Source organism: Rousettus aegyptiacus, unplaced genomic scaffold, assembly GCF_014176215.1.
Source record: "Rousettus aegyptiacus isolate mRouAeg1 unplaced genomic scaffold, mRouAeg1.p scaffold_m13_p_2, whole genome shotgun sequence".
Classification (NCBI taxonomy): domain Eukaryota; kingdom Metazoa; phylum Chordata; class Mammalia; order Chiroptera; family Pteropodidae; genus Rousettus; species Rousettus aegyptiacus.
Window position 1 is genome coordinate 25,411,698 of NW_023416295.1, and position 20,560 is coordinate 25,432,257.

The following is a 20,560-nucleotide window of genomic DNA, read 5'->3' on the forward strand; positions in this document are numbered from 1 at the left end:
GATGAGTAACCTAAATCAAGAAACCAGAGTTCCTGTAGAATGTCCAAAAAATCTTTAATTTATACTTTGCTGATATTGTATTATCTTTATATTAAGCAAAAAGAATTTTTCAATATTTAAGGAAGCTTTCCTTTGTGAAAAATGCTTCTATGCTAAGTAAATCAATGAATATCCTATGTAGAATACAAATACTGACAGATGACCTGATATGATGTAACAGCGGCAGACACATTCTAAAATGATACCTGTCGTATACCTCTTATTTATCCACCACCTACCAGACTACTGGTACTAGGGTAAAGGACTATGGCAAATAAGAGGGACACTGAGGGGACACAAAGGTCTATAAAATAGCTTCTCTGCTTTTTAATAAACATAATATTTTGGAATAAATAAGACTCACATGTTTCAAACAAAAAAAGAACGTCTACAAATTATACAGAAATCCCCCTCCCCCAAAAGAAATATCAGTGTGAAAATGAATAACTACAGTTTCATAGAGAAAAATCTGAGCTGGACTGTTAAATGAATTTTTTTTTTTTTAAAGCAGGATTTAAATAAACAAAGAGAAGTAGAGTAGTATGTACAGGTTATGTCTAGATGTGGAGTAATAAGGATGGGGAAAGGGTACCCTAGTTCAAGGTACATTCTACTTTTATATGGCCTCAGATACATATTAAAACACTTTCAATATGACATTCTACCCATCATTTTTTTTTATGCCTTTTGTTGTAAAAAGTATCACATTGTTTTGAAAAATCTTATGAATTAAACTCTACAGTTCTGATGACTGGGAAAAAAAACAAAAACCCAAATTTCATATGAAAAGAACCATTCGATACCACCAGAACATGATGTATAAAATGTTTAAAATTCAACTTTTAAACATGGAAGTTTCTTCTGAGTCAAATCCCATGTGTCTGATCTCAAAGTATGAACTTTGTTTACAGTCTATCTGAAGGCAACAAAAGTCTGACAGTAACAGGAGCAAAGACAGAGCTCAAGAAGAGCACAGATAATCCTATCAAACATCAAGAGAGGTTCAGGGCACTTGATATAAACCAAATGTCTCCAAAAAGCTCAGCTAGAAAACCAACTAGCTTATTATTTGCAGTTCTTCCAACTTTAACATTTTGTCTTTAATTCTATATTTTACCTTAATATATTTAATTATTCCATTAATCACCCTTCCAAGACCACTAATTTTTTTAAGCAGCATAAATAGAAAATGATTTGTTATATGATGAATATTTTTTCACTTCACCTTGTTTTGGTTCACCCAAAATTATTAACTATGTGCCACAAGTTTACAAAGAAGACAAACACATTCACAAAGAGGAAGAGGAAGACAGGGAAAATGGAACACTGGCGCTCTACAAGGAGTGGAGCGGTTCGGTGGCAAGAGCAAAGACGTTAAGGAATCTCATCCAAGTGTGATATTTCCTTACTGGATTTTTCTTTCAAGGAGCCTCTTATTGCCCACTCATTTTGGCCCATCTCCCACATGGAACAGATCATGAACCCAGGAAGGTCAAGAAGGAATCATAGTAGGGTTTGAAGTAACTGAGCATGGGCTCGCAGCTTACACAAGCTGGTCTAAACTTAAAGGAAAAAGAACTGGTCCATTTTTTTTTTTTTCAGTTAATCTTTCTGAATACTTCCATCACTTTGGAGATTAATACAAAAATAATCAAAATTTGAATACTGACTTCAGAGGAAAAGAGTCAAAGTAGGCCATGCACTGCTTTGGGTCTAGTTCTACCTATTTCATGCAAAAAAGAATCTCCTCACGATTCCATGTGCCTAAGACTGAGTGTCTGGGGCCAACAATCTAGTCAATTACACAAATACATTTGCCTGGGCTCCTCTACTCACGTCTCTCTACCAAGATCTACTGAAATTTCTGTGGCCATACTTTGTAGCTAGTTAATGATTCAGATCTCAGTCATCTTGTCTTGTTATCACTTTCTACACTGAAGATACAGCAAACAACTTGGTATTAGGAAAAAAGAATATGTATTTAAAAAGAAATCATAAAATTCAGCTAAAAAAATAAAAAGTAAACACATGCTCAGTTAGGTAAAAATAATTTCGGTAACATTCTATTTGACAGGCTTCTTGAATATACTTGAATGTCTTTTACCATTAACCCTCCGAAATACAAAAACATTACCAAAACAAATAACAAAAGGTACTATTTCTCTAATTCTTAACTCGTATATTGTTAAACACTATTATGAGCTTTCAATGTTTTGCATATTAATACTCAGCTTGAAAATCTCTTAAAGTGATTTTATATTGATACATTTTATATAGCAATTTGAGAAAAGACTTTTTTTTTTTAACAAAATACATGATACTGCAACTTAAAAAAACCGTAACACTGAATATTTTCCTCTTCTCAATTTCTTGACTGATTAAGAGTCAAGAGATAATGACACAGTGGCCACAAGAAATATAATAAAGCACACCATTTATAGAATAAAAAGGCTATTACACAGGGGGAGGGTTAAATGAAGCACATTAGTTGGCCCTGTAATCCATAACGAAATTTCTACATTGATAAAATCCAGCTAATTTTAGTTTATAACATTTTATGATAGGGTAATTTACATTTCAGTTTCACAAAATATGTTAGCGCTGCAAAATAACCATTTCTTCAATAAATATTTGCTAAGCATCTAATATGTAGTCAGGCACTGTTCTAGGCACAGTAGATAACTGAAAGGTAATGACCAAACAGACAAAATAACTGCCCTCATGAAACATGATGACACCATAAAGTTGCATGACAAAAATAAAAAATAAATAAGAAGAGGAATTATTTGTTTGTTTTAAAAGGCCAAGTGCAAAAGATCTCCTCACTCCCCATATGTAATATTCTACATAAGAACAAAGAATGGAAATCCAGCCCTGGAATCTCTTACCTTAAATCTAAGCAACCACTTAATGCATAAATGGAGCAAATAAAGAGGTAAGGAAAAAAAGCATTGAAAGGTTAGTTGAAACTTCAGGATGTGAAGAGAAAGGAAAAAACAAAGAAAAAACAAGTTAAGCATTCAGCATTAAAAAATAATGTTTCAGTAGATCATAGAAAGAGTGGTTAAAGCAGAATGTGTCATGAACGAGAGTTTTTTTGATGAAATTATATGATACTATTTTATTTAAAAACTTAACTTTCTTAAAAATTTCCTCAAATTAGTGACCCTAAATACAAAAAGTCCAAACAATAAAAGGGACTACAGAGTCCCAAAAGAATAACATTTTACTTGAGAATTAAATAAGAATTAGAGTGGGGGAAATCAACTTTTTATTATATATGTGGGCAAGCACAAATATGATGTTTTGTATTCTAAGTGCCTTTGTCATTAGATTCTGGCAGCTTCTAAAATTTTAATAGCAGTCGTTAGTCTTGAATAAATCTCAAAAGATTTTCCTATGTTAGAATAAATTTCAGTTATTATAAACCCAATAACACATCTTACTTAATCTCTAATTAGTACAGTAATCTAAATGCAAGTAGGTGTCAATTATAAAATTAAATGTCAAATTCCGGGTAAGAGTGCTTATTATCAATATTCTGAGGAAGAAAAAGATTTTTTAAAATTTACATTGTATACTTCCTTTCACTTAAATCTACATTAAATTTAGATCTGACTTCTAACCATACAGGTGTAGGGCATTTTTTAAACTTAAATTTGCTTATATATTCATAAATTAACTGCGTTAAGTATAAAATTTCACTTATAAGCATATATTTATTAAAAGTCGCATTTGAAAAGTCATTGTCTAATCACTGATAAGATTCAAACTTTAAATAATACTTAGCTGAAACTCTGAATAGTTTAAGCACGCACACCAATTAAATGAAATTTATATGCTCAAGTTTTTAATCATAATACTTTATATACACAGTGGCACTCAAATATATTTTAGAAGATAGCCAAAATATATAATGGCTATAAACTCAAAAGCAGTGAAAATAATAAATCACATACTACTTTTATCTAAACTATTCTCAACAAGATAAAATTTTGGAAAAATTCAAAGTACATATTTGTTTATGTTCTTTCTGAAAACTAATGCCAAAGGTCTGCTGATAAATTTTTGAGATGAGATAAATACTTTAATAACATACTGAATAATTTTTAATGTCATATTAAATCATTAAAAGATTAGAAAGATTACACCACACTTATTTACCATATCTATCTAAGGTATTATCATAAATGATTAAGCAAATGCAATTCATTCAAAGATAATTATTTAAAACTTGGGAACAGAGCACTAAGAAGCAAGAAAGATAAAACAGTTAAAGTTGTAAGGAATGTTCAGACTCACAGCTGGGCCAAGATTTGGTTCTCTAGGAAAGGAAAGATAAAAGCTTAATCTTCTAAAGTTAGTTCCATTATGGTCTATTGTTTTAAAAAGCTTGACAAAAATTATACTTACCTTTACTCCATGTCCAATATCATCTAGAATTGTATAGTCAATAGGTTTTCTAATATAACGAACTGGTCGTTCAAGATTGGCTGGAGCAATAATCTTATGTGTCCTTGAAGTATTTTTATTGGTAGTCAAAATACCAATTTCTCTTCTTGCAACTTTCTCTTTATGAATATCAACAGTCTGCAAAAATATAATATAAACACATAAAAAAATGTATAGCTCTAACATACAGAAAAATCAAGATATAAATGCTCAGAGATTTAACATCATTAGTCATATCTTAATCACAACTGCTAACTATTCTCCTTTTTGGACCAATATTGACTTTCTCCATTTTTTACAGTGAAGCAGGAAGAAAGGTTAACAAACCATGGCTGGCAGAGCAAATATGGCCCACCATCTGTTTTCTACAAACCAAAAAGCTAAGAGTGGTTTTTACATTTTTTATTGGTTACAAACAGTCAAAAGAAAAACAATGTCATGGTGTGTGAAAATTATGTGAAATTTAAATTTGTTTCCATAAATAATAGTTTAGTGGAAGCCAGCCATTCCACCAGCTTACAGCAGTTTCACACTACAATGACTGAGATGAATAGTTCTAACAGAGACCTCATGACCTGCAAAGCCTAAAATATTTATGAGCTGGGCCTTTACAGAAAGTCTGCCAACTCCTGGACTAAAGCATACTATTTCTTCCTGTCTCCATTAAGATTTAGCCCAATATGATAATTAAGAAAGCCTCAGTGATTAATCTGGTTACATTTCAAAATAATCTGTTAATATAAGTTCTATTAGTGTTTACTTTTTTATTAATAAAAAGCCTAAGCAAAAAAAAAAATTTGTTTGCTCAGATAAAACTGCTTACATTTTATCATAACAAAATGCTTGTAAAATATTTCATTAATTTGTTATTAAATGTTCACATAGGTTCTGTGTGTTTCTACTCAGTCTTTTATGTGCTAAGAGAGGGTGAATTTCTTCACTAATGAAGACAACTAATATGCTAAAACAGCATTTTTCAAACTTCAGGTTGCACTTTACTGAGATGTGAGCAGCAGGTATTTTAAATGAAACAAAATAGAAATATCAGACGGCATATATAGGCAGGAACGTAATTACTGTTTCTTGAAACATTTGTTATATACATAAATTGTGTACTGGATGCAATATAAAATGTATTGTTTACTGTGGGTTGTGGTCAAAAAGATTGAAAAATACTTCACTAAAATTGTTCATATCTCTTACCACCATTCCTAACTCAAGTGGCAAGTAATAGACATATTTGTTAATTCCCTCCCAGTCCTACTTCCATTTCCCCTTTCTAAAAAAACCAGGTAGTAACACAGAAATGGAAAGAAATGATGATAACCATCATGACATTATTAAACACCACTTTAATAAATCTGAAAGTTTATGATTTACCTTTCTAAACTACCTAAAGTATGAAAGAAACTTGAAACGAATTCAAAGTCTATTTCAACCAAGAGATTCTAAAAACAACATAATCTATAAGCTTCAGAACTAATAAACAGCTAAATAAAGCATCAAATCAAAGACTGGCTGAGGTATTAACCTTATCGTATCAAGTATTTCTTTTAAAGACAAGCTTTTTCTGTGCATGTTAGGTAAATTATGAAATGTGTTTCTCTTCAATAATTTGAGAGCTATAACAAAAAAGATGTTTGCATATTAGTGATGATATTGGAGTTTATTTATTTTTGACTTCAGAAAAATAAAAATTAATCTTATTCTGAATAATTTTTAATGAGTCATCCTAAATCATTAGAAATATGGACTAGGAAGATTTCATAATTATCAAATATGCTTCGAAATAAACAAAAACCAAATATGTACTTTTTTATATAATTGGTCTGTCATCGATAAAAGAAAATTCATCAGACAATATAATCCTCTTGGGACACTGTTTCTACTCTGCTCAATTTTTAGAAATGTAATTATCTTATTCAGAAATAAACCATAAGAATGCAAACCCAACGAACTATAAAATTCTTAAGCTTATGGCAAATTGGAACTTCAATTTCAAATTTTCATGCTAGAAATATTAATAAATCTCTGGAGAATGAAAAGGAGGGAGCAACCTTCCACTTATTTACATTAATATACAGTTATATTTTATAGTAAGAACACATTTTTAAATCACTTGAAAAAACTGAAACTTAATAAAAGCATTAAAACATCTGATCGAACCTAGGAATGGGGGCACTTCCATGCTTATTTACACACTTAATTATATGTTCTCTTTATATACACACAAACACACAGCTCAAACTCATAAACCATTACAACAAAAGGAAGACCAATACAGCAGAGGAAAAGATTACAGAACTGTAAGCCTAAATAAGGAATAGTTACTATTAACAGGCATAAAATTGGGCTCTTAGCTTCCTGGAAGAGATGGCAAAGTAGAAACATAATGAGTTACAAGGAATGTACCCCTTCATTAGAAAAGTGACAATTTTCTCAACACTAAACTCTAAAAGGAATTAGTTGAAGAAATTGAGGGAAAAAATGATCTTTGCTGTTTCTTATATTAATTCTCAGTGGAAACAAAAAGCATATTTTAAAATATAACTCAACAGCCTATGTCCATGGAAAGTCAAAATAATTTAGTTTGGCTATATAATGTTTCTAGCTGTCTACTCTAAAAGAATGACTACATTTTATTAAAATTAGAGCATGGTTTCTCAACTACGACATGACTGATGTTTTGGGCCAGATAATTCTTTGTTTGGGGCGGGGGGGCTGTCCTGAGCACTGCAGGATGTGGAGAAGCATCCCAGTAGACACCTATAGCATTCCCCAACCCCAAGTTGTAACAACTAAAAATGTCTGACATTGCCAAATGTCTCCTTGGGAGTAAAACTGTCCCAGTTGAAAATCAATGACCTAGAAGAAAGACTAGTTCACTCTCAAATATCAATTTTTTCCAAACTTTTTACAAGTGCTGACTCAAGATTAATGCCTCTACTAAGTATAGATATTTGGTTTCATTAATTTTTTAAAAGCATCTACAGTAATAAAAATATATGGTTAAGAAAATCAAAGAATATAATTTGTATTCTTGCTATCCCACTACCATGCTGCGTTGAACTCTGGAGTTCCTGTGAACAGAATCAAATATACCTGGCAATACAGCTATGGTATAATTTGGAGTCTGATTAATAACTTAATGAAGAACAATAAATCTAATCCATAATAAAAGGAGGAGAAAGTCTGGTGCAGAAGTTTCAGCAATCACCTAACTTCAAGTTTTTTAAAGCTTTCTCTTGTGGAACGCATAATCATATTCAAGTAGAGTAACATAATGAACACCCCACCCATATACCTAAAATCCAGCTTTAACATTCATAAACTCATAGCCAATTGTCAGTTTTAAAAGAACTTTTGTAAAGCTTCTATAAAGTATTTTTAAATTTAAAAAATGGCTATGTTTTCCCTAAATCAAATTCATATCTTTCAGTAATCGCCTTTGCCTTCATAATATTCTTTGACATTACAATGCTAAAATTCATTAAGTTAAATTTTGGAAGTATAAACTCAACACTGATATTTAGAAAGAATTTTAATAGTAAGAAAACTATTTCAAACTTATCCTGGTTTTCTGAAATTTAAAGGCATACCTTGGTTTCTTGCACTTAGCTTTACTGTGGTTCACAAGTATTTTTGTGTGTGTTTTTGTTCCATTTTGTTTTACAAATTGAAGACAAGACCTTCCACCAACAAAAAGATGACAACTTGCTTTATTGAAGTGGTCTAGAACCTAAACTGTAATCTCTCTGAGGTATGCTTGTAGTTTTATGACAATAACTTACTCTCATTTGGAAGAGGCTCAATGATATCACTTACCTGTGGCAAGTTAAAAATGTTTAGCTAGCAAAAAAGACCAAAACTAATGCAAGCAGACTGCTATTAATACTATTAGTATTTGCTACCTATTAACCAAAACAACACACCAAGTAGTATCACTGCAATTGTGCAGGACTTAAATGTTTATTGTTATTAATAGATCCTTATTAATTTGTTTCTCTATCCTTCTGCTATTGCCAAGCTGGTCTTGCACACTGCAGGCCTTCCCTATGACACTTTGGCCACACAGTGCCAAATGTAGGCTTCTCTGGGACACTTTTATCACCTTGAGATAATCATAAGTCTAAGCCCTACTTCCACATCTCCATCATGGACCCAAACACATGTTCAGGCCACAACAGATGATAGGAAGGTACTGTATAAAGTATTTTGTTTTTCATTGTTGTTTCCCATTACTACAGATAATCGAGAGTTGACTGTATTGAATAGCACCACCTCAGTTAGCTGCCCATCAATGTGGGAAAACATCTGTAATCAGTTACAGTAGATTAACTCAACTAATTTGGTTGTTTTTAAATTTAAGTCTCAATTTCTTCATTAGTAAGTTAATGTTTTGAATAAGCATTTAATTATTCAAATTACAAAAATGCTTTAAATTATTCATCTTTCATAAAACAAATTAGTTACTAACACATTGAATGCATAATTTTCAGTTATTCATTTTTTTAATGATATAAACTATACAAATGAAATTAATTAGGAACTATATAAATCCTATTTTCTATGCAAATTACATACTGATAATCTTAAGTGGGATTTTCTTAATTTAAATTTGGTAATTTTTAAACATAATCCTTGAGAAGAATTCCATTCTTATTTTTATAATCATTCCTTTCTATTACCTTTACTTGTTACCTGCTGGCTATTTCAAAATCTGGCGCAATAAGTTCTAGTCAATTCTTGGGAAGATGGGAGGAACACTACTTTTAATTGTTCTTTATATTGCCTTTTGGCTTCTCTTGATCTTCTTCTAAGCCATGATGAACTGAATACAACCAGTACTGACTGTTTTCAGTAGCTGAGAGAAGAGATGGCCCTACCTGGTTTAGAAGAATTTCAGTTTACAGGTTTATAAGAATTTTAGTTTGAATAATGTTCTGTAACACTTTTTTAAAAACTTACCAGAAATGGACAAAATCATGAACACAGTAAATAACATTCGTTCTTACACATAATGCTATATTGACTTAAAAGTAGTTACGTGTATTTATAAAAGTATTCAATGAAATTAAATGTTTTTTATAACTACATTTTCTTGGAAAAAAATTAATGTTAATTCCTACTCTGTTTGAAGATTAAAAATTTCAGATAGCTTGTTAAATAATATGCTTCCAAAGAATTTACATGAGAACAGCAACAAAGCTAAATATAGAATTTCTTGAAAATGTACTATCCTTAAAACATCTAAGGTAATCCATACCTAGAACCTATCCTACTACAGGCATACCTCAGAGACATTCCAGGTCTAGTTACAGATCACCACAAAAAACAAGTATCACAATAGAGTCACATAAATTTTTTGGTTTCTCAGTGCATATAAAAGTTATGTTTCTACTATACTGTAGTCTATTAAGTGTATAACAACAGCATATGTCTAAAAAAACAATGTATATACTTTAATTAAAAAATCATTTTGCAAACTGGGGAATAAAGAAACAAACATAAAGAACTTTTCTTAAGCAGGTAAGGCTAAAAGAGGTTAAAATTATGTTTACTGATAAGCCAAAGACTGAACCTGACTCTAGTAACAACAAACTCAAGTACCTCTTGGTTAGAAAAGTATGGTAGAGAATGGATGAAAGTGACTACCTGTGGTCTCCTAGTGGTCTAAGATGATTTTTTTTATACTGCTAAAATATATTAACTCTTAATAAAGAGTAGTCAAAATCTAAAACATTCTGATCAAAATGAGTCTGCACATGCTTTTCAAACCTTTGCTGGGCATAGTTAGGAGGGAACTGCTCGGTGCACACTGGGCACACCCTCCAGTGTGACTTTCGACACGTTCAAATTTGCTCTGATCACGTTAGGGGGTAACTTTAATTCACAGAGGTTGCATTTCTTGTGAACATCAAAGGTGGAATCAAAGTAAAAGCCTGTTCCATGCCCAGGTAAATCAATGCTTACTTGCAGGATCAGGAGCAGTGGGCATGTTCTCATTTTCTTTCTTATCCTCAGGGTCTTCTAAACCACCAGGCCAACTAAGATTACAAGGAGGTTGGCTGCAAACAACATTATCTTCTAGTCCCCAAGAGGGTATGCTCACAGGTGGCCTTTGGATTTCATCTGGGTAAAAAGCTCCATCTGCTTCATGTGTATCAGTATATTTACTCCCCAATTTGCAAAATTATGTAATTAAACAAAGCAGGGATTACTGTTACTGCACTGACAATATGTATTACATGTGTGTTATTTAGCAGAATATTTACAAGTTTCGTTGATCTTACTGGGTGAGCATGACTACTAAATATTATGTAATAAAAAGTTTATCATACAGTCTTGCAAGTAATTCTTTAAATATAGAAACTTGTATAATTTAGCCCATGAAATGATGGTTTTTTAACCTATTTTAGAAATGGAGCTACAGAATAAGATCACATGCTTACAGTATTGCAAATATCCTTTATGTACTTGGAACATTTGCTTTAGAACTAATGTAAGGTATATTTTGCTAATTTTAGAACTAAGATTTTTTAGAATAACCTATTTAAGCCATCTTGAAGTTTATTTCTAGCTAATGGGAAAATGGAACAAGATATGTGAGTATAATTGTTTAAAATTAAATGATCTACTAAACAGTGGTGTTTGTGGCATAAAATCACAGATGTATCCATATCTTTTTCATATTTTCCTGACAAGAGTATAACTTTGAAATAACATTCTCAGTAAGACTAAAAATGTAATATATAAACCCAAATCGAAGCTATGTGTTTAAGTTATATCTCTGCTGTGTATAGTACTCTCATTGACATTAAAGAGGACATATTTTTGGAGGTTAATAAAAATTAAAAAATCAAAAATATTACTGAAAAATACTAATCATCTAATCCTACCCCAAAAATAGTGCGGACAGACTTGCTCAACACAGGATTGCCACAAACCTCCAATTTGTGGAAAATAAAAAAAAAGGCAATAAAGCAAAGTGTAATAAAATGAGTACTTCCTTATGGATACAGTGAGTGTAATATAAATTAGTACGTTATTAAATACTGTATTGTCCTTTGAGTATAAAAAAAAGTCTCATACCATATATTAATAATCAATTCTGCCTTATTCTTCAAAATGTTTGACATTTAGAAAATGAGTTGCTACTCTTTTTATTTTGAAGTATTTCTTCCTGATATATGGTTGGTAGAATCAATGGTACTCTCTTCATCGGATTCAAATTCTGAGTAATTTGGGAAATAGTTCAGTTACATTAAAGTGATAGGTGGTTGAGGTCAGTAGAGCACAGAGTGAGACAGAACAGCAGATCCAGCAGAATAGAAAAATAAAAAAGCAAACACAGATCAAGTACATTTTTGGGAAACTGAGAATAAAGAATTTAAGATGGAAGATAGCTCAGAAGTCCTTTAATCAGTCTTATCTATTTACTGATGAGAAAACTGAAATTCAAAGAAGCGAAAAGTCACACAAGTCATCAGACGAACCAAAGTAATACCTAGATCTCCTACTCTCCCCCCTCCCAATCCTACTCAGTGTTCATTCCCACTAAAATGGAGAAAAGAGCTAGAGCACTAGGAGGCTGAAAAGTGGTAAGGTTCTTAGAGACAAAAAAAAGATACTGATGTAGAAAGAAATCAAATACTTTGATAATATATTATATACTGGTCCAGACAACCTTGACAACTCTTGATACATACCACTTTTCCAGTAAATATGTGATCTTGTCTTTGACCTGACTGAACCTCCACTTCTTTGCTTCTTTAACTCGATCTTATCTCCAAATTCTCCAAACCTAGTATTTTTGCCCAAATTAAAAAAAAAAAAAATCTGACCTCAAGATATCTTAAGAACTTCTGGGACATGAACAATAGACTAGTGGTTACCAGAGGGTAGAGAAAAGGGGGGAAGGGGAGGTTGATGGGGTTAAAGGGGTTATATATGTGGTGCCAGAAAGAACTCTAACTATGGGAGGTGAACACACAATATAAATATATGTGCTTTACTGTTAAAATGCACAGCTGAAACTTACTGGATTTCATTAACCAATGTTACCATAAAAATAATTAATTAACTTAAAAAAAAAAAAAACCTTCTGGCTTCCTCTAAAAACCTAATAATATTTTTAAATAAAGCATAATAATAATAAAATTTAAGCACCAAACATTTGAAAAAACAGTATTTTAGAGCAAGGGCTTGCAAACTACACCCTACATGCCAAATATGGCCCACAGCCTTTTATATGGCACACAAATTAAGAATGGTTGTTACATTTTTAAATAGTTGTTTAAAAACATACACATACAAAGAATAGGAGACTAAGACCTTAGTGGCCCAGAAAGCCTAAAATACTATCTGTCCTTTACAGAAAAGTTTGCCAACCCTTGCTTTAGAGTATTTACTGAGTATTGGCTTTGTAAACAAAAAACATTTTCTCTTAAACTATAATATTTCAGTCTAAAGAGCATCAAAAAGTTTTAATGTTTAATTGACTTTTAAAACAAAGGACTCTAACCCTAACAAGCCCGATCCCATCTGATCTTGGAAGCTAAGCAGGGTTAGGCCTGTTAGTACTTGGATGGGAGACCACCTAGGAAGACCAGGTGCTTGTAGGTGTAACAAATAAAAAATAAGGGATTGTAAGATGACAAGGTCCTTGCAATCTGTTAGGTCAACTAAGGGTTGCCTCACCTAAAAAAACAAACAAACAAACAAAAACCAAAGGACTCTACCCATACATTAAACATAACTGAGAAAAATTTCAATCCTTAAGGCAAATGCTAAAAAATACATAAATATTTTTTAAAAATTTACTCGTATTTAATTGCTAAAGCTCCTATCAGCCCATTTCTCCTACTCAACCCTTCATCCAACATATTATTTTGCATAAACTCAACAGCCTCTGTACAACTGCAGATCTCTCGCCTCTTTAGGTATTGCCCTTCAGACACTCAACTCCAAATGAAGATGGTTCAGCATGTTCTTGACAGCTCTGAATTAAGGCCCTGTTATTTCTGACCTACTAAACTCAATCTTTTCTGTTTTTCCTTGTTCCATTAGAATTGTTTTAAAAGATATTGATTAGACTGTTAATATAAATTTATGTGATACTCAAATACTAACATTAAATAAATACACATAATTACAACCTCAAGTAGACTTATTCACTTTCCTCAAGGTTGCGACTCTTCTTTACCCAAGAACTATAGAATTGTAATCAGAAAATAGATGATTCTCTCTCATTGTCATTTGTTTGTTGTTATCATCTACCCACACAACCTCCTACTTTCTCCTACAAACTAATAAAAAGTTGTCCTTCCTTTTTAGAATCTCTAATATATTAATTTCTCCTCAGCATTTGCACTTTCTTTTTATTTTCTTTTTGGGGTCCTTTGCTAAGATACAAACATGCAGAAATTTTATGTCTCTCAAGTAAAATTTCTGAAATTCTGTATCAGATTATTAGTCAATATCCCTCCTACAGAAATCAAGTTCATCTATTTAATCATTTAACTTGCCACTGATTATTTCCTCTAGGAGGTCTTTTCAGAATAAAATTTACCTCTCACTCATTAAAACTCATCAATTCTTTGTTGTTGTTGTTTAAGAGACAGCAATAAACAATAAATTATACATTATATGCAGAAGTTTATATGGGATGTAAAGAAACCCTTACAGTAGCAAATTCAGAGTTAAGGTTAAATAATATTATATTAAAAATCCCTCCAAATCAATCTGATGAATATTCAAATAACAGAAATATAAAGGAGACCTTCTATATCTGCTTAAATTCTCTGGATTATAGTTGATTTAATTATACAAATTAAACTTCAGAGTTTGAAAAATTGTTGGATTAGTCAATTTCAGAAGCATCCTGAACTCTTAAGATATATAGGAAAAAGATAACATGCACATTTTAAAACGTTTTATCTAGAAGAATTCTAATTATTTAGGTCTAAAAAGACTGAATACACCCAAGTTACTCAAATGATGAGTGCTAAAACAGAAAAGCTCCAAAAATCTCTTCAATGATAAGCAGAGAGATCAAAACCTTTATCATTTTAACATTTTTAAAATTTTTTTGCAATTATTAATTGGTTTTTCATTGAAGCATTATTTAAAATGGTCCCAAAATATAAGAATAGTTAGGAAAGCTACAACATATATGTGCAACATTATGGAGCCATTGAAAACGTCTATGAAGAGCTTATAACATAATGGGATGATGTTTGTTTTAATAGTAAAGAACAGAACCCCGAATTCTATACATGATAATCACAGCTACATTTTAAAAACTGCAAGAAAAAAAATATTAGAAAAAAATATATCGAAAGAGTAACAGCGAAAAGCTTGAGTGGTAGGAAAAGGGTTTGTTTTTCCATTTTTTTCCTCTTTTATCTATATACTCATGAACAAGACTTTTACAATGGAAAAAGTATAGCCTTAACTTTTTTTTTTTAAGTTCTATACAAAGATAATTTAACAAGGTCATTTAGATTAATCTTTCTGTAATTAAGGTATGGTACTACCCTGGTAACAAAAATCCTACTAACAGAAAAAAAAATGTGAACAAGTCATCAAACTATCACATTTATATTTTTAAAAAGACAAAGAAGTGTGACATTTGGTAAAAGTTAGAAGGGAACAAGACAAATTTTTACCTCAAGGCTTATTATTTTAATATGACAACTGAGTTTCAATGGAAACCATTAAAGTTTACTTCCCTATCAAAATCAGAGGATCAAAAAACACTGATTTTGTAATACTGAGTTTGTATTTTCCAAATCATACATGTGAGTTAACTCACATAATAAAGGCTGCCAGCATTACAGATTGCCTGTGTTTATTAAATGGTCCTCATAGACAAAATAGGAAAATAGCGTGGTCTCACTTGTGAAATATGATTGATCGATGATTCCATCCTTCGTAGCTGGGATGCCTGGATATCCAGCATCTGCAGGACATTGTTGGCCAGGGTATTTATCAGATAGGCAACACTTGCTAAGGACTGGGTGGTGTAGGCTTTGGTTTCTTCTAGAGCTCGCTGCTTATCTGATGACTAGGAAGAAAAAAAAAACATTATTAATTCAAAGATAACTCATTCTATCAAAGTCTAATCTACAAAGATACTCATCAAAACCATTGTTGCTGAATCTACACACATTAACTAAAAATGTTCTGAAAACTATGTAAACCCAACAACTGAGTTCGCCAATACTTTCATGTTGAATAGATACATCTTTGTACAAATGCAAATAAAATATTGAAGCCATTATTTAAAAAATTAGATCCAATGGGTATTTTGAGCAACAGCAGCAAGTACAAAGATTCTCAATGTCATTGTTTGGAAAGTTGGTGTTGACTTAAATGTACAAATTCTGGCCTATTTTTTTCTACTTTCCTGAATTCCTCCTTTCCTTCCATTTTAACATGTGAGAAGATAATGTGGCTATAATGTAACATCTGATTAAAGTAATTTTAATATAATGATGATAAATAAAAATGGTAATTATGATAAAATAATGAAAGGATTCTTTCTTCCCAAGCATTTTAAGGGTTACAACCTTAAAGGGCATAAATTGCCTAAAAACAGTACATAGTAAATAAAAAATGATTATTTCCAAGGTCACAATGAAAAGCAATGGAAAAGAGACCCAGGCTATGCTGCTAACTGCCAAACACCATCTTCTTGCCCTAGTTCTGTAGAAAGACTTCATGGTTCAGTAGAAAGTACACATGCCTCTGAACCAGAAACCTTTTATCTTAATGTCAGTTCTACTATTTACTACAACACGCCAACTTGGACAAGAGTCGGTTTCTTAATTTCCACAATTACAAAGCAGAGGAAATGAACCTCTGTATCAACCATTCTAAGGAGTTGTAAGCCTCAAATAACATAATGGATGTACAACCACTTTCTAAAACAACAAATCATTATATCAGGCATCCCCAACTCCCAGGCCAGATGGGTAGTTAGGAACTAGGATGCACAGCAGGTGAGTGGCAGGCAAGCAAGTGAAGCTTCATCTGTATTTCAGCGGCTCCCCAGCATTAACATCACCACCTCAGCTCCACCTCAGATCATTAGGCATTAGATTCCCATAAGAACACTGATGCCAAAAAAGGTTGGGGAGTGCTGTATATAACAACTGTCATTATCTCTCTGAATGGTCATTAACTGTTCAAAGTCCACTACGTCCCATTCTCCTCTCTCCCACATACCACAGGAGTCAGAATCAACAACCCTAGACAGGGTTCCATAGAGTAGTGGTTAACACATCTGCTTTATATGTAGAGGGTCCTGGGTTCACGCCCCACTGGAGCCACAGTCCATATCCCCGGCATGCCAGGTCCCCCGGTGTGCACCCTGAGCATGTGGGAGAAGATGCCCCGCCTTCAGAGATCCAGTTCTTAAGGGGAGATGACAACGTGACATCCGTAGGTCAGGGGTGGAAGGGGCGGGGAGGCAGAACAACCCTAGACATAAATTTTTCCAGGGGAAGAAAAATTCCTTTGAAGAAGCAGTAGTTAACAAAATAATCAAATAACAGCATTTAAACTTGAAAAGAGTTAAGAATCACTATGTTTGCTTTCTATTTTTTTCTTTTCTATTCTAATCTTTAGTTATCTCAGTCTTATAATGCTTAAATTAACAAGAGTTGAAACCAAACTGGTTAAAGATAAATACTTTCGAAAAACGCCCTATAGACTTCCAGATTCTGGTTGTACATGAAGGGAGCTTGGAAGTTGCCATTCCATTCTAAAAACAAAAAGCTGAACATACTGGAAAAATTAATAACTTTTCTTGAATTCACAATAGAAAACAGTAAGTCATTAACACTTTTTAGACATTAAACCAGAGTATTTCTTATAGAAAATCATCCAAAATTAACACACTTAGATATAATTTTATTAATATGCTTCAAAGGATCAAGGGGATGGATATCTGGAGAGAGATAATTATTTTCAGTGTATCCCTTTTTATATTGATAGTACTTGAGATAATTTGAACAACAAATATTATTATTAATCACTTCACGTTATGCCTTTATTCCTAGTGTATAAGTGAAATTGTGTGGCTGACTATTGCTACATCAAATAAATATTATATTAGGTGGGCTTCATATAGTACTTTTCCATGAAATATTAAGGACCCTATAATGTAAAATGTATAAAATCAAATCTAAATGGAGATGCTGTTTGTGGTTGACTTACAACACTGATGTAAGTCACCATAAAGTAGGTGTTCTGGGTGTCATTCTTTATTAAAGTGAAACAGAGGAACGCTCTGAATTTTATAAACTGTTATACCAATTGCTTTTTAAGGAAAAAAAAATGCTGTCAATCCATTAAAGTCCTGATGTAGCTTCATAATAGCAATAGTTATGTCAAAAATATTCGTTAATGTGGTTCAAACAAGGAAATCATCACAGATACCAGAGAAAAGTATAGCTAACTCTTCTCTAAAAAAGCATACATTTATCGTAAATCTACATTTACTAAATAAGCACAACCACAACTCTAAGATCATTATATTAAAAGAACAATACTTCTTGACTGCCTGTATGTAATCTATATTTTGACCAGGGAGCAAATAGTGAATTTCGAAATTTTTGTTTAGACTATGTGTGAACTTATTATAGTTAGTAAAATGAAATGGTTTTTAATGTGTTAGAAAGGGAGAAAAAAAAAACCCCTATCCTTGGATCCCTAAGAGAGGGGAAAATACAAAGAGGTTTGCAGATGACACGATCATCTATGTAGAAAATCCAAAAGTAGTGACCAAAAAAAATGAAACCGAATAAGCGGAATAAGAAATTACAGCAAAATTGCAAGATACAAAGTTAACATACAAAAGTCAATTGCCTTTCCATATACCTACAATTAGCAAGTAGAATTTGACACTAAAAATATACCACCATTTACGTTAGCACCCCAAAATATAAAATGCTTACATATAAATCTAACAAAATATGAACAAGATCTATATGAAGAACACTGTAAAACTGATGAACAAAATCAAGAACTAAATAGAGACAGTCCATGTTCATGGAGAGGAACACTCGATATTGTCTATACGTCTAACCTTCTCAAATTGAAATACAGGTTCAATGCAATCTCAACCAAATCCCACCAAGTTATTTTGCGGATATCAACAAACTGATTCTGAAGTTTACAAGCAGAGGCAAAACACCCAGAATAGCCAACACATTATTGAAGAACAACAGAGTTGGAAGACTAACACTACTCGACTTTCAAGACTCACCATAAAACTATAATAATGAAGACAGTATGATAATGGTGAAAGAAGACAAAAAGGTCAATGGAACTGAATCAAGAGCCTAGAAATAGACCTACATAAATAAAGCCAACTTACCTTTGACAAAAGAGCAAAGGCAATGCAATGGAGCAAAGACAACTTTTTTTCAACAAATGGTGCTGGAACAACTGGATATCCACATGCAAAAATATGAATCTAAGCATAGTACATTCTTCACAAAAATGAACTCAAAATGGATCACAGACCTAAAAGGTAACTGCAAAACTATAAAACTCCCAGTATATAAGAGAAAACCTAGGTGACCTTGAGTATGACAATGACTTTTGAGATACAACAAAGTCATGATCCATGAAAAATAATCGATAAACTAGATTTTCTTAAAATTAAAAACTTCTGCTCTGCAAAAAAGCAGTGTCAAGAGAAATGAGAAGACAAGCCACAGACTTGGAGAAGATATTTGCAAAAGACAAATCCGATAAAGGACTGTTATCCAAAATATACAAAGAACTCTTAAAAGGCAATAATAAGAAAATAAACAATTAAAATACAGGCCAAAGACTATCACAGACACCTTAACAAAGAAGGTATACAGATGGCAAATAGCATATGAAAAGATACTCTACATCATATGTCATCAGGGAAATGCACACTAAAATGAGATACTACTACACACCTATTAGATTGGCCCAAATCCAGAAATGCACATTAAAATGAGATACTACTACATACCTATTAGATTGACACCAAATGCTAGTGGGGATATGGAACAAAGGAACTCTCATTCACTATTGGTGGGAATAAAAAAATGGTACAGCAGCCACTTTGGAAGACAGTTTGGCAGTTTCCTACAAAACTAAATATGTTCTTACCATATGATACAGCAATCATGCTCCTTAATCTCTACACTGCATAGGTGCAACAATATGACATCACAGAAATGGCAAGCCCATGGAGATAGTAAAAAGATCAGTGGTTCCCAGGGGTTGGTTGGAGAAAGGATGCTTAGGTGGAGCACAGGGGATTTTTAGGGCAGTGAAAATACTCTGTATAATACCATAATGATGGACACATGTCATTACACATTTGTTAAAACTCAAAGAATGTACACCGCCAAGAGTGGACCTTAAACTATAGACTTTGAGTGATAATGATTTGTCAGTATTTACCAAGGTTTATCCATTAAACAAATATACTACTCTGATGAGAGATTTCTGATGAAATCTCTATACCTTCATCTCAATTTTTCTGTGAACCTAAAACTGCCCCCAAAAGATAGTTTAAAAAAAAAAAAAAAACCACCATACATGCTAAGATTCCATAACAGTTACTTTTATGACAATTTTCATTTTCACAGCTACTAATGCAAACAAAAGATGTTAAAAATTACACTGCTATTAAAATCATGTATTTAAAAGTTATATATTTATATAAAATTGAAATTATGCTTATAAATTATACCATAAGCTGAAATTATAAGAATTTAACATGGATACCCTACAGCTGAAAGTTACAAAATCTCAATAAAAATCTTCCCCCTTTAATTGTAGAGCAAATTAATGAGATTAAAAGGACAACCTTAATATATGAATGCATTCACACCAAATGATAACCAAATATGTTATACTGTATTGTATAAACAAATGAAAGTTTTTAAAAAGGGTTTGCAATTCCTTAAATAGCTTAAGGGGGTAAGTCCTGAATCACCCCAAGGCATCCTCCTTTCCCCCCACCCCCATAGTGCAGGTACATAGTATACTCTGTAATACTGCTCAAAATAAT

At 32.2% G+C, this 20,560-nt stretch overlaps 1 protein-coding gene across 43 annotated transcripts in view; it reads right to left on the reverse strand.

Annotated features, from left to right (window-relative positions):
* ABI2 (abl interactor 2) overlaps positions 1-20,560 on the reverse strand; it is a 78,541-nt gene that overhangs the window by 32,595 nt on the left and 25,386 nt on the right. For 22 of the 43 annotated variants that reach the window (XM_016161940.2, XM_036237820.1, XM_016161932.2 and 19 more), the window contains exons 2-3: positions 15,392-15,559; positions 4,453-4,629 (exon numbers count right to left, since the gene is read on the reverse strand). In XM_016161940.2, the coding sequence (XP_016017426.2) occupies positions 4,453-4,629; positions 15,392-15,559 (345 nt within the window). Of the gene's footprint in view, positions 1-2,927; positions 2,946-4,452; positions 4,630-15,391; positions 15,560-20,560 lie in introns of all 43 variants that reach the window. The other 21 variants (XM_016161938.2, XM_036237819.1, XM_036237838.1 and 18 more) reach the window with 1 other exon arrangement.